Genomic DNA, 14,642 nt, shown 5'->3' with positions numbered 1-14,642 from the left:
TAGGAAAAAGTGGCTTGATCAAATACCTTCTTATTCTCTGATTGGAAGAAAAAAAAAAGTATTGATTAAAATCCATGCCAGTGTGGCTCTCTTGCTTATGCATTCTGGTGCCAGTTGTTTCTGCTTGGGCTGCTCTTTTCTGCTTGAGAATACTTGATATTTTCTGGGTGAGATATGGTATAATTATCTGCCTCAAAGCCTTCAGAAATCTGACTTGATTTTTGCTCTCAGATTCCTATGATCTATTGCTGACATTTTTTTCATACTGTTTCAAATAATGGCTTTTTTTATGATGTCATTTTTGTTATGTTCTGACAAAGTAATGAAATGTAGCATAAAAATATTTTTTTGAGTTGGTAGAGTACTTAAAAGAGAGAGATCATTTAATTGGAAAGCTACATAGCAACTGTGTGAAGTCTCAGGCAATATTTTATATTCATTATTCTGTGACCCAAATCCATTTTTGTGTTCTGTTGTGGATGACTGGCAGTTCTTAATTTAATTTATCCATCTTCTTTCACAAATTAGGATAAGCTCTGGATTTAATATATTCTTTTGTACTATAATATGTAATAAGTATATCAAAGAATGCAGAAGACAGCAAAGATTATCTGATGCTAAAGCTCAGGAGAATTTGGAGCATTGTTAGAGCAATATGGAAAATGTTTATAGATCGTGTTAGCAGAGAACAAAAAGAACAACCATTGCCCGCCCCTCTTGATAGCCTATCTGTTTTGAATTGAAATTTAAGGTGCTCTGTGCTACATGGAAATTTTTTTTCTTAGTATGAAATACGGTCTGCATTTTATTTTAAACAAGTATTTTAAAATCATAATAGTGGAGTCGTTAACATAGAATTTCTTACAACAGCAGTAATTATATGATGTGTGTATTTAGGCACTTTTATCAATTTAGAATCTTTTCTAAAGTCTGGTAATGAATTGTGTGGAACTTGAAGCCTGAGTGAATAGCACTACTAACTGAAGTATATGTTAACCAAAGGTGGAGTTATTAACTACTCCTGTTTATTATCCATGGAGGGTTCAAAGATTCCTAGAGCATGAATTTAGCTTAGAGGCTTTTGTTTGCTCTTTTTTTTGTTCAGCTTATTTCTATCATCTACCTTTCAAGCAAGAAGAATTAGGACAGCAGTTCATTTAAGAAAGGGAGCTTTTTTGTTGGACTGAAAATCACAGTATGTGTCCTAGCCTTTTATCTGATTCCGCAAGAACTTGTATGTTTTCTGTGATTATTTATGTGGATAAAGCCAATGACTTGTTAAATGAATGGATTACAGTGTGAGCCTGTAGAAACTGGTAGGTTTATTGACTATTCTTCCAGTAATGTGCTTTAATGTTGTCAGATGAAAATCTGATATCAATCGTTTATGAGCTGGTTTGGCCCGGTTCCGTGACTAACGGGGTGGGGGAACTCATGGATCCATGCCCTGGGAAAAAAGGCAAGGGGGAAAGGGGAAAGGGCAGGGAGATGGGCCTAGAAACAAAACAGTGGCAACGATCGGAGGAGAAACGAACTAATTTACTAAATAAGATATCAGAATACAGGATAACACAATATAATACAATATAATTGGAATTGAAGCTAATAAAGCAAATAAAACAACAGTGTGCAAAAACCAAAAGGCCTTACTCTAATGCTGGTGGCAAGACAGCTAGGGAGAGAGACGTTGCCAGGACAAGCCGGATGATCAAAAACAGGGGACGTCTCGTGATATGCAAACATTTTTATCTTTCGCTCTGAACGGAAAATGGTAACAGAACAGCAAGCAGTCCTCTGGGAAATGTAGTTCTTATTCTCTTCTGAGAACCAGATACCTGGAACTATCCATGAACCATGGAACGGGAGCATTAACTCTTTAATTCCCAGTGCACTACATGATGTTATGATGTGGTATACCGATAACCACAAATCATAATAGTCCATTTTCATCTTTTACAGTGTTCTAAAAATTAGATTTATTTTATACACTGTTGTCAATAAAATCTATTTTCATGTTTATCTGTACCTGAGTTACTCAGGAGCTTTTATTCCCCGTTGCTATTACATTCATTGTATGTTCATCTTAAAACTGCGTGGAGCTGCAATTTCATTCACATTTTTTCACATTTTTTCTTACAGCCTATGTATTTAAATGTCACAGTGCAATTTTGTCTTAATATTTTGATTCTCTTGCTTATAGCATAGTCACAAAAATTTGCAGAGACTTCTTGGAGTATGAGATAAATACTTTACTGAGACATGGCTGCATAAATATAGTCCTGTAGGAGAATTTTTTTTCTCTCAATCACAGGAGCAGCAGTTTTCTTCTTATGCTTTCCAGTCTGCTATCCTGGCTTTGCCTTTTAGAGGAGTCCTTCTCTATGCTGTCACTAGCATGCTCTTACCTGTAACTGTGTAGTGTAAAAAGTCAGCATACCTGTTAACTTTTCCTAACAGTAAACAAGCAATTTTTTAAAAATATCTGGAGGCTGTAGAGAAACAATTAATTACAGAAGAAAATGAGTTGCAGCTATGTTGCAAGGAAGACGGTAGCAGCACAAGACGCAAAGCATGAAGCTGAGGAAGCATTTACAGAAACACATTGGGTTAACATCCCTTGAGACTTCCTTTTTAAAAGAAGGAAAACAAAGTGCTGAAATACATGGCACAAACAAGGTAGTGGTTTCCTTAAGTAGTGCATGGAAGAGTGAAGGACATGCAGAGGAGGGTTAAATACGTGGGAAGTGGAAGGGAGTAGAAGGAAGGTGTGGTGAGAGTAGGTGGCTTATGCTGTAGGAAGGGAAGCAGAGGCCTCACATCCATGAAACAACACCCGGAGAGAAATGAGCACTTCCCTTGTGGCTGGAGGTGATCTCAGGAGGAGAGAAAGTCCATGGGGCAAGGAAGGGGTCAGTGCAGCAGCCCCCAGCACACAGGAGGGACTGTGCAGCACTCTGGTGGTAGCTTAACTGAGAGTGCTTTGTAATTAGTTCACAGATGGAGTGGGCATACAAGCAACTATATCTATGTCATAATGTCTTATTATTTGAAAAAGTAACGGAATACCTATTAAAACAGAGTTGTAGTATTCTTATTTGTTTAACGCTTCAGTCCTGAAGCTGCAGTACTGTATCCAGTTCTGGGGTCCCTAGTTCAAAAAAGACAAGAAACTACTGGAGAGAGTCCAGCAGATGGCCACAAAGATTATCAGGGGCCTGAAGCATCTCCCTTATGAGGAAAGGCTGAGCCGTCTGGGGCTGTTCAGCCTGGAGAAGAGAAGGCTGAGCAGGGATCTCATCAATATTTATAAATACCTGAAGGGCAGGTAACGAGTGGATGAAGCCGGGCTCTTTTTGGTGGTGCCCAGTGACAGGAAAAGGGGTAGCAGGCACAGGAAATTCCATCAGAACATGCAAAAGGACTTCTGTACTGTGAGGGTGACAGAGCACTGGAACAGGCTGCCCAGAGAGGTTGTGAAGTCTCCTTGTGTGGAGGCATTCAAAACCCACCTGTACAGTTTCTTGTGCAGCCTTCTCTAGGGAACTTGCTTTCGTAGGGGGGTTGGACATGATGATCTCCAGAGGGTCCCTTCCAACCTGTAGGATTTTGTAATTCTATGATTCTGTATCTTGTGTTTTCTTTGGGAAGCAGTAGGTCTCGCCTGTCTGTAGTGGTCACACTGCCATTCCTTCCTGTGCTCTGCAGAGCACGTCCTTGGACTGGTTGTAGTGCTTTTCCTGTCTTAGCTGCTCCTGTGTGAAACCTAGGAGGTAATGACTTCCAGTTTTGTAAACGACCTTGCGAAATGCAGGAGCTACCTGTTAATTTTTCCATAGCCATGCTGTTCATAGTTTAGACTGCCTCTTAGCATCTTAAAGAAAGATTGAGGAAGGCATAGCATTTAGTTTGCAAGGAACCTTTTGGAGGAACAGTTAAATATTTTTTTATATGTTGTGATTGTGTATCCCATGTAGTTTCACTTTTGTAGACATTTAAGTATTAAGTTCAAGGACTCAGGTAGAAGAAGGGGCAGAAATGCAGAGAAGTACCTCTGCATCCTAAGGATTGGATGTTCTAGCTGTAGACTTTTGGCCCAGTGTTAATGCTTACACATACCACAGTTTGCTGGTAATAGAATAAAAAAAAAATCGTATTTCTTGAATGAGAAGAAAAGTGAAGATTCATGGAGATTCTCCATGTCAGCTGGTAGATTAAGGAGAGATGTGCAATGCTATGAAGATTGAAGAAAGCAGAAATAAAGAATGAAGTTGTTAACTAAGCATTGTGTGTAGAGCTGGTTTCCTTATGGCTGTTGCTACCCAGTGGCAATGCAAAGAGTAAAATGTGAGATCATTCTTCTGCATATTACTGCTACTGTCGTGCTGTGGTTGGGTCTCTTTTGCTGTGGGTATTGTATAAGCATCCAGTAAACAGCCAAAACTGCTTGCAAGCTTGGGGACTCAGAACGCTACACACCATTTTGGAATTCTGTATGTAAATGGATGTATGTTATGCCATTACAGCATGAGGTGGAAATGAGGCTACCAGTACTATATTAAATGTAATAAATGAGCAGCTGTTAGAGTAGCTGTTCTGAGGCAGAAGTAGTAATAGTATTTTCTTAAGGAGTTGCTTTGGGAATGTGCAGGGAGTATATTGATCACTAGTCTGCTGCATCTTTTAGAGGAAACAAATACTCATGTTCTCTTGTGAATTTCATTGAGCTCTTTTTGTGAATTTCATGAGCTCTTTTTTGTGACACTTTGCTTAGATGTTATTATAGAAAATGATTTAGAATATGCAGAATAATATATCAATTCTGTCTCTTTACAGAAGGAAACGAAAGGTCAATTTCTCATAGATCACATCTGCAACTACTACAGCTTGCTGGAAAAGGACTATTTTGGCATTCGATATGTTGACCCTGAGAAGCAGAGGGTATGTATATGAACTCTGAGTACATTTGTTTTAAAGTAATGATATATTATTATTTTTCTCAATAAACAGGCAAATTCTAAGGCAAACTTAAGTGTCTATGAACATAATCCATAGATGTTCCACAGAGTAGCGTTATTAGATTAATTTTTCCCTCGCTTCATGTATTTAGTTTCAGTTAAATTGATATATTCTGATTTGTGTAATTCTTCCGAAGGTAGAAAAGACTTACAGGCATGACTTAGAGGTAGCACAAGATAGCTCTAGGCTATGGCAATGCACTGGAATATGGTATTTCTCTTTTTTTGTCAAGTATGTTTCTTGGGAGATGTAGATAGGAATCTTGTTGAGCTTAACGACTAGAAATAGTAATTCCATTCTACTTTTCACAGAATGAATAGGCTTAGATTTAATACACAAAATAGATAAGTTTTGTCAGGTTGCAAGATGTTCTTCAGATTTGTTCTCCCTTTGATCATCCTTATATTTGCGCAGTAAAGTTTCCTAGCCTCTTCTCTGGGCAGCTACATGGACAGCGATTAGTAATCTCTCTTAGGTGAAAGACGATCCTGCAGGTTGTGATCTGTACGTGATTTGCTACTGTCAGTCCCTGTTTGGTTTCACACGACTGTTGCTAGGTGAGAATGAGAAGGGATGGTCAACACAGGAAGCAGAAGTCTTCAAAAGTGAAATTCAGAAGTGCTTCTCCTGGTCTTAGGATTAAGACTTTAATATGACTTTTAGCATGGAGGGCATTTATTGGCATTTAATCTCTGGAAATTGTCACCTCTTTGAAATTGCTATGATCGAGGAGGAGAAACATAGTTTTCCAAGTATGTCTTGCAACACCAAAATTAGTTACCTCAAAAATCACTGATATCAGCACTCTCTGCTCAAAATTATAAGACTGGAATAGCTTTACTAAGCTGCAGCAGGTTATTTCCATTACATCCTCCTTTTAAAATTAAACCTGCCTTCAGGTCTGGGACTCCCAGCACAAGAAAGACATAAATCTGTTGAACTGAGTCCAGAGGAGGCCATGAAGATCATTGGAGGGCTGTAGCACCTCTCCTTGGAAGACAGGCTGAGGGAGCTGGGCTTGTTCAGCCTAGAGAAAAGAAGGCTGTGGGGAGACCTCATTGTGCCTTTCCAGTACTTAAAAGGAGTTTATGAAGAGGGGGGAGATGAACTTTTTACACAGGCAGATAGTGAGAGCACAAGGGAAACGGCTTTGAACTAAAATAGGGGAGGTTTAGATTAAATGTCAGGAGGAAATTTTTTACTTGAAGGTGATGAGGCACTGGCACAGGCTGCCCAGAGAAGCTGTGGATGCCCTATCCCTGGAGGTGTTCAAGGCCAGGTTGGATGGGGCCCTGCGCAGGCTGATCTGGTGCAGAGCAGCCCTCTCCACAGTAGGGAGTTGGAATCTTTAATGTCCCTTCAACCAAAACCATTCTATGATTCTTTGATTATATTAAAGAAATAGTAGAATAATTAGCAGTTGTTTCAATCTCTGTACTTGATCATTTGTGATCAGTAAAGCTCTAGAAATTTTAACCTGGTTGGAATTGGTAGGAGGTGAAATGCTGGATTAGGCTATGACTAGCCTAGTGGTTTGCTTACCTGAGTTTTATCTCTGTATCAGATGCATGAGTACCTCCAAATTAAATACAGGAAAACAGTGAAACTATTACTACAGTTTTTTTCCTATCAACAGAAGACTATTTTGGTCTTATTCTACACTAAAAATCTCCTATGCTCCTATAATGACATGATTAAGTAAGCTGAGGCCTAAACATTGTAGCTAGATGAAGTTGATCAGTAAATGGATCAGCAGAAAACTAGAAGAAAATCATGATTTTGAAATGGTAAAGTAAGTGATGACACTTTCCACAATTTGTATTTTGATAGTTGTGAGTTTATCTTGCACAAATAAATTAAAAACAAAAACAAAAGCAAAAAACCCAGTCCTGAGATATGTGGTTATAGAGATAAGCTGCAGCAAACAGTAAGTGTAGATCAGTAAATATCTGTAAGTGGAACTCACTATATGCTTGTTTTAAAACATACATTTGTATTTCTTTTTAAGAGCTTACTTCCAAAGTTACAGCTGATGATTTGACGGAGAACAATTGCTTTGAATGGAGGTGATAATTCATCCAAAAATACTTTAGGATAAATCATCCTAAGCTTGACTCTGAACTTGTGAGGAATTTAGTGTTCCAGCTGGATGCACTTCAGTCTATTTGGCCCAATGGGATTCATCCAAGAGTACTGAAAAAGCTGGCTCATGTCGTAAGAAAACCTTTCTCAATTATTTTTCAATGGTGTTGGGAATCTGGAGGGGTCTTAGTCGACTGGAAGCTGGAAAAGATTATGGACATTTTCAAGGAGGGCAAGAAGGAAGATCCTGGTAATTACAGACCTATCCCTTATAGTAAAAGTAATAAACTACCCCACTGTTATCAGGTGTAACTAATCTAAAGTTGCTAACCAAAATTTGAGTGCTGGGCAGTCACCAACTATGTGAAGTTTAAAAAGAGCAAATGCCAGAGTCTGCACCAGGGACGGACAACCCTGGCTGTATGTACGGATGGGAGATGAAATGCTGGAGAGCAATCCTGTGGAAAAGAATCTGGAGGCTCTGGCTGACAGCAAGCTGAACTACTAGTTAAAAGACACTTGGTTCTACTCCATCTGTGCTCTTTGAATGTTCCTTTGGGGAAAGTGTGCCTTAGGGTAGCTTGGGAAAAGCCAGGATTATACTAAGTTTGCAGTAAATTGCAGTATGCCACTTTATGTTTAATTGCACTGTAGTGGGAAAATATGAGTTCTTAGTTCTGTTGAATTTTTAGCGTGGATTCCTGTGAAAACTAGGTATGTAGGATCATCATACCTTTCTTCTGCACTCTCACCTGTAGTAACTTTTGAAGCTGGTTTCAGTCAAATTTTGCTGAGGATATAGGTCTGAAGTATTTCCATAAGATTTCACAAAGATGAGCTGCCACGTCTATAAGTAAAATCCTTTTACTCCTCTTACTAAGGGAAGTGCTGCAGGGCAAACCCACCCTATGGGGATTCCAAGGAGACTGGGGAGAAAGGCAGTCCAGGAATCCAGGAACCTTCATTTGGAGTCTGTATTTTTTTTATTAATACGTGGAGAGATCACCTTGAGGAGGTGCTAATAATTCTGCTACTCAAGGAACTATGTATTGATACTTTTTCCATGCACTAGCTATTATACTGAGGCCATCTATTGCACTGTCGCCCTTGAGGAAGTGCAGCGTAGCTAATTCTGTACCAAAGGCCCCAGGCCAACAGAGCAACTTGTTAGGTCTTTGTACTTTTATGGAAATAGGATTGAGTAATGCAGCTGCTGTTCAGCATCTCTCATGAGAAAGAGGATTCCTGTTGAAGGAGACCGCTGGTGTTGAGGATAGTGGAGGACTGGGTTGAAGGAATAAGGCAGTATACTGAAATTTATTCTTTAAATTTCTTCAGGAGGGCACCTGAGCAGAGATTTAAAGCTGGAAATGCTTAAATTTTAGCTTTGTGTTTTTTTAGTCTTCCCCTCCCCCCCCCAGTGGGTGGATTTGAGCATGTGAATGTGATTTTGTTTTTGAATTAGAACATATGTAGTGGTAGATATGTAAAAATGCCTTGGAATTAACAAAGGGGTATGTTGAAAGAATTATGTGATATGAAAAGAACTTGTAGGTCTGTAAAGTGTCTGTGAGGTCATACCAGTTGCTGTAGTAGTGTTTGAGACTAAAATCACTCTGAAGCATCAAGATACTTTCTCATTTGGATAGGTTGTTGGGTTATTTGGGAACAGTAGTGGGTGAAGTAGTTCTAATTCTGCACGTTTATGCCTGGCAGTATTAAAAGAAAACTATTAACTCAGTGAAATTGCTGTATAAATATACTCCCACTAACAGAATGGGTGTTCAATAGTGTCTGTGACTACATTGAGATTTTCTGACATCCCCAGAGCATGGCGCCTGGCTCTGTGTATTGTTAGAAAGATGACATTGGACACCAGTGCCTTGCTGGTACACTGCCTGTAATTTCCTTAAAGAACAGTCACAAATCCAATCTCCATTTTGCTTTCAGACTTAGAAACACTGAAAGCTGATAGGCCCAACTTCACACAGGCAGATTTTCTGACAGATCGCATATGCTCATTTCACTAGTAAGGCGCTGGAAAATCCACTTTATAGTCTAAAATACATCATGTATAACAGACCTGGACAGAGTATTTGTTGAACCTTACAGCCAAAATTGTTCAGCGCTGTCTCAGTATTTACTAATAAAGGAAATTGGAGGCTCCTGTCCTAGAGTAAGAGATTCTTTTACCATGATATAGTAGTTCTGCTTTTAATGGGGCGTGTACACAAAATGTACAGCAGTGCCTCATCAAAGAGACCTTTTGAAGGAGTCAGCAAGTCTTGGGTACAGCTGATCTCTGCTTTAACAGCAGCAGCTATTTAATGTTCTTCAAAGTGTGCACTTGTTTCCACGTGAGGGTGGTGAAGGTTGACAGAAAGAGAGAAAAGAACATTTCCAACCTCAGTTAACAAAGCTGGATTTTTGTGTAATGGCTTGCAAGGCTTCATGCAGCTGTAGAAGGGGAATGGTAGAGTGCTTGAGCCACGGGTTAATTAAAATTTTAATGCTTCACTGTGTATATGAATCTGTCATCCTGTACAGGATGTTGATATGGTACTGATTCGTGCCTACAGGTAAGGTTATGCTGTTTCAGAAAATATTGTAAAATTAGAAACGAGAAGGCCACAAGAATTACATAAAATAGGAATGGCTTTCATACAAAAAGAGATGGATTAGACTAGAATAATTCATCCAGGAAAAGGTGTAACAGATTGAGTAGGAGATACAGTATAAAATGGCTTGGAGAGAGTAACCAGGTGAAGATAGTTAAGTAATTCTTGGAACTAAAGGCACTTAGCAAAATCATGAAGCAGTTGATGTACTGAAAGGCTATTTTTTAAATACTATCCTTAGTCATAAATATATTATTGTAAATGCCAAAATTATATTAAAAAAAAGTTGAAAAATAAATATTTAGACAAATTGCTGAAAGTCTACAAAGACTAACAAATAAGTGGAGCCTAAAATGGGTGCTGTTGGAAGACAGGACCAGTGACTAAACCAGCAACTACTCTTGTTCTTTTTTGAAAAGTGTTTACTTCAGGCTATTTTCAGGGCCAGAGTGCTGAGTTAAATAGGTACTTTTCTCTGCCAGTGTAAGTGAATTTATGAATCCTAAATAAAAATATGACACATAAGTGGTAGTGTGAATATATGCACACAATTCAGCAGTAATGCTACTAATTGAAATATCTTTTGTGAAGATTAGTAACCTTGTAAACTGAATCATTGTGCAGGCTGTTCTAATAAAAACAGAGATTACTCTTCCATCATTGTAAAGCTGTTCAGGTTGTGAGTGTGTGGCAATTCAAGCATACATCAATACATGAAGATTTTAAAGACAGATGCTCAACTAATGTAGAGGTTTGGGTCGGCTGAGCTGCTCTAACTTACAACATTGGACGTTCTCTGAAATAGTCAGTGTAACTGTAATAGCAGAGCGAGAGTTTAGAAAAATTTTAAATAAATTCCAGCTCATAATTGTACAAAAGGTGCTTCTGTTCCAGTGAGTGGCACTGTTTCTGATCTGTTGTTACTTCTTGCTTGGCACACCACTGACCAGAGTTGTCTTAATTTTGAGAAGAGTAGGGAAGAGTGCTTTTGCTGCAATAGAACAGTATCAATATCCTTGTTTTAGAGTCTCCTGAGGGCATAAAAAAAATGTCAGTCCTACCGCATGAAGAAGGAGGCAAGCAGGTACCATGGATCATTTGGCTGGTATAGAGTAGGCGCACAATTAATTTTCTTGTCTGAAAGCTGCCGTTACCTTTGGATACTGTTGCAATTTTTTTAAAAGTTTAAATTTTGTCAGGCACTGACCTGGTGCAAGCTGCTGCCTTGAGGCTAAAGCAAATTGATTTTGCTTTTGCTTTTTATTAAAGGGAAAGGTTAGGCATTCATTCTAATGATTAATATATGGTTGAGGTTTAAATAAAATAGTTTTGTTACTTTTCTATTTTGCTACTTTTCTATTTTTCCATGTTCCTACTGTCTTATATCCCTTAAAATCTTCAAGTCTACTCCATTATTGGCCAGAGTATTACTGTGATGTCTGCTGGTTCTTCTAATTGTTTCACCATAGGCATTTCTGAGCACTGTGTAGTGCTAGCTGAAAAAAAAAAAACTTAAATATTTATGATATTTCAGCTGTTTTAGTTGTCCATTTGCTACTGTTAATTTTGCAAACACGTGGATTAAATCAAAACCCTCTACTGTTAAGGAAGAGGGAGACATCACTGAATGTGCTAGTCAGGTCCCAACTGCCTGTCTTGGCAATTATTTAGAACGTTAGCTTTGTTTTAGGCCAAGCTTGTACTGGAGTCCATAGGAAGAGGAAATGGAGCACTGTAGAGTTGCTGTCACAATGTGGAGGAAGAATGGTATGGGAATTATAATTTATGGCACCTGACCCCTCACAAGAGCTGTGAGAATAGATACAGAACATAATGCGCTCTTTCCTTGCCCCTTTTTCTTCTAAAAGCCTTATCCCTGTGCTGTACTGAAACCAAACTCAGTCTTGGCGTAGCTTTGCAATAAATGATTTCATTCAGGGCAGCTTACTGGTTGCCATATCTTTGCTAGATACACGTTAGCATTTGCAGAGTTGAATCCACTTACCAGAATGGAGCTTTTACCCTTGTGTGGTGTTCTTGTTTAGTGGAAACTGGTAGCATGTCAGCTACTCACCATTTGTGAGTAAGCAGGCATACACCTAGCCTCACTAATGACTACTCAGTGCCTCTTAAATGCTGATCAGAGGTAAGAGTTCCATTTACAAAGTAAAAATTACTCTAGTCTGAAACACGCTTTGCAGTTGCAAGGAGCCCTTAGTGGGAGAGCCTGTAGTTACTGAAGGACAGATGCAGAAAAAAATTGTAAGTGCATTTTACAATCCCAAGACCAAAGGTGATTATCTGTAATATTTTGCTTACTCATAGCTGGCACTTAAAGCATCAAGAGTCAGTAGCTATCTTTGTGATAGATCTTCAGTATCTCTAAATGACTTGCTCTCTGCCTTCTGTTTTTGCAAGGGCATCTGGCTGACCATCCAGATACCCAGCCCCCATTCAAACTACTTTCAGCAGAAGAGATTAGAAATTGTTGATGTTGGACATGAATCTTGTTGCAAGGTCTTTGGTAATAGTAGGTGCTGGCTGGATGAGAATTAAAGTCTTCTATACTGCGTATGGACTGTGTTGCTAGTGTGCTGTTTGGGAAATGAGAGACTCAGCCTCTTGCAGGAATGCTTTCTAATCATAAAGGTTGGAAAAAATAGCTATGATCTAGTCCAATTGTCAAGCCAGCACCACCATGCCCACTAACTGTGTCCCTAAGTGCCACATCTACCCTGGTGAAAAGATGCAGGCCATCATCCAATTAAGCAACCTGTGTGTGAAATTTATGAGACAAATATAAAGCTGTTTTTTTTTTTCCCCAGGTTTGTACGTTTCCCTAGAAGAAAAGAAATTAAATTCTTGTATGGGGTTCCAGATTTAAGTCTGGCTTAATTTGCTTATTTATTTGTCTTAGGAGACGTCAGCCTTACAAGAAAATTTTAAATACTTGTGGTCTGTTCCCACAAGACCGCTTGTTATATTGTTATATGGTAGTAGTGAAACATTTTTGTAATTGAAAATCTAAAGTTATTTTTAGAAGTTGCTTGATAAACTAACTCAAAATGAAATGTTACATTTTTCTTTCAACTGCTGATTTTTTTATTTTCCAGAAAAAATGTTGAAAAAGGTGTAAGTTTGATACATAGAAAACATATTTTGCAATTTTTCAATTGCGATTTGCCGCAAAAAGCCTTGGGTGAACTTATAGGAACCTTAATCTGGTCCTAGTTATAACAGCTAATTAATCTTGGAATAAATATAGTATGAATATAGAAGAGATGAGGCACAATTATTAATAATTAATAGTTAACGCTGTAAGACTTGAAGATAAGTACTTGAGGGAAGATCTTTCCTACAGCTAAAACTGAAATATGCAGACAACTATAGGGGTGGGTATTTTCAGAAGTACTGGCATTGATGAGGTGTTTATATTCCCTGACATTCACATAGCACTAGACACCTAATTGCTGTGTGTTTGAAAATCTCCAAAAATTGTAAGGTAACTACATAGTTTTCTGGAAGATTCAACTGAATTGCCTACATGTTTCCATCAACAAAGGTCACCATGGAAATCTGAGCTTCTAAAAGCTGCCTGACAGTTCCCTGACTTCCAAGTGAAAATCTATACTGCTTAATTGCTCTATTTGCTCTGTTTTTAACCCACAAAAGCCAAGACTTACCGAAACATGGAAGTTTGGTGCGTGGGGAGTTTTTCTCTGTTTGCACTGCCTCTTTTATATGGTGCTTGGGGATATTTTTCAGTACTTGCTTGTTCTTGACTCCCTTAATTAAATAAAAAAGATAAGTGCATTAATTATTTTGTCCACCTTGCCCTTTTCCTTATTCATGAATTGTGAGGATTTCATATTTGCTGTTTTTTATTTTTTACTTTAGAATAAGTAATTGACTTTTTCAAATAGCTATAAGAGCTGACCTGTGTGATGGTTTTTTTAGCTTGGCCTTTCAAAAAGAAATACCAAACAAAAGGTGGCCTGCTCTTGCTAGATGAAAATATTGAGAAGCCTCTTAATTCTCCACCCTCTGGGAACAGTACAGGACTATTCCTTGTCAAGTTCCTCTTTTTTCTGTCTGATTCTTTGGTGAGAACTGTCTGGATCCTGGTGACAGTGAGGTGGGCCTTTTGAATAGGTTAAGGAAAGTAAATTTGCGTCTATATGTCTTAAGTGCTTTCCTATCTGTTAGTTCATTCTGGATCTAAGAAGTGCTACATCAAATTTCTTTAATTACTTTACCTTTTTATGAACAACCATCATCCCCACGCCATTCACCATTCTTCAGAGCAAGATAAAGAAATAACGTATCTGTGTGACAGAGTCAAATGAGCTAGACGTTTGTGTTAAGTTGGTGATCCAGGCATTGTTTTCTCAGTAATTCTTCATTCCCTCACAAAATATATATATATATACTGCTCAGTATATATATATAATATATATATATATTATAACTATAATACTATAATATTATATATTTATGTAATAATATTAATATATTGTAATATATTATATTATATTATAACTATATATATAACTATAATACTATAATAGTATTTTTGCTTTTTGTTTTTTGTTAGAATAAGTAATTGACTTTTTCAAATAGCTATAAGAGCTATATTATAGCTATAGCTATATAACAGCTATATAATATATATATTATAGTTATAATATATATATAATACTATATATAGTATATATGTATATATATACTGAGCAGAAGGGAAAGGAAGAAATTGTGTAAGTTTTTTTTGGTTGATCGGGGCTTGGGATTGTTGTTCTTGTTCTTGTGGTTTTTTTTTTTTTTTTAATGTGAGTACTAGGTTTCCATAACAGTCTCACAGCAGTAAGAGAGTTTCAAGCAGAAGTACATAATAATGCTTATCTCCAAATCTTCAATATTGGTGTTAAC

General features: G+C 37.9%; 1 protein-coding gene across 2 annotated transcripts in view; it reads left to right on the top strand.

Moving 5' to 3' along the window:
- The window catches only part of FRMD3 (FERM domain containing 3), a 143,310-nt gene that overhangs the window by 63,638 nt on the left and 65,030 nt on the right, over positions 1–14,642 (top strand). For both annotated transcript variants that reach the window (XM_021380323.1, XM_021380324.1), the window contains exon 2: positions 4,834–4,938. In XM_021380323.1, the coding sequence (XP_021235998.1) occupies positions 4,834–4,938 (105 nt within the window). The remainder of the gene's footprint in view (positions 1–4,833; positions 4,939–14,642) is intronic.

This window comes from Numida meleagris, chromosome Z (genome assembly GCF_002078875.1).
Source record: "Numida meleagris isolate 19003 breed g44 Domestic line chromosome Z, NumMel1.0, whole genome shotgun sequence".
Lineage (NCBI taxonomy): Eukaryota > Metazoa > Chordata > Aves > Galliformes > Numididae > Numida > Numida meleagris.
The sequence above is the reverse complement of the archived record's forward strand: the minus strand, read 5'-3'. Positions and strand labels throughout refer to the sequence as shown.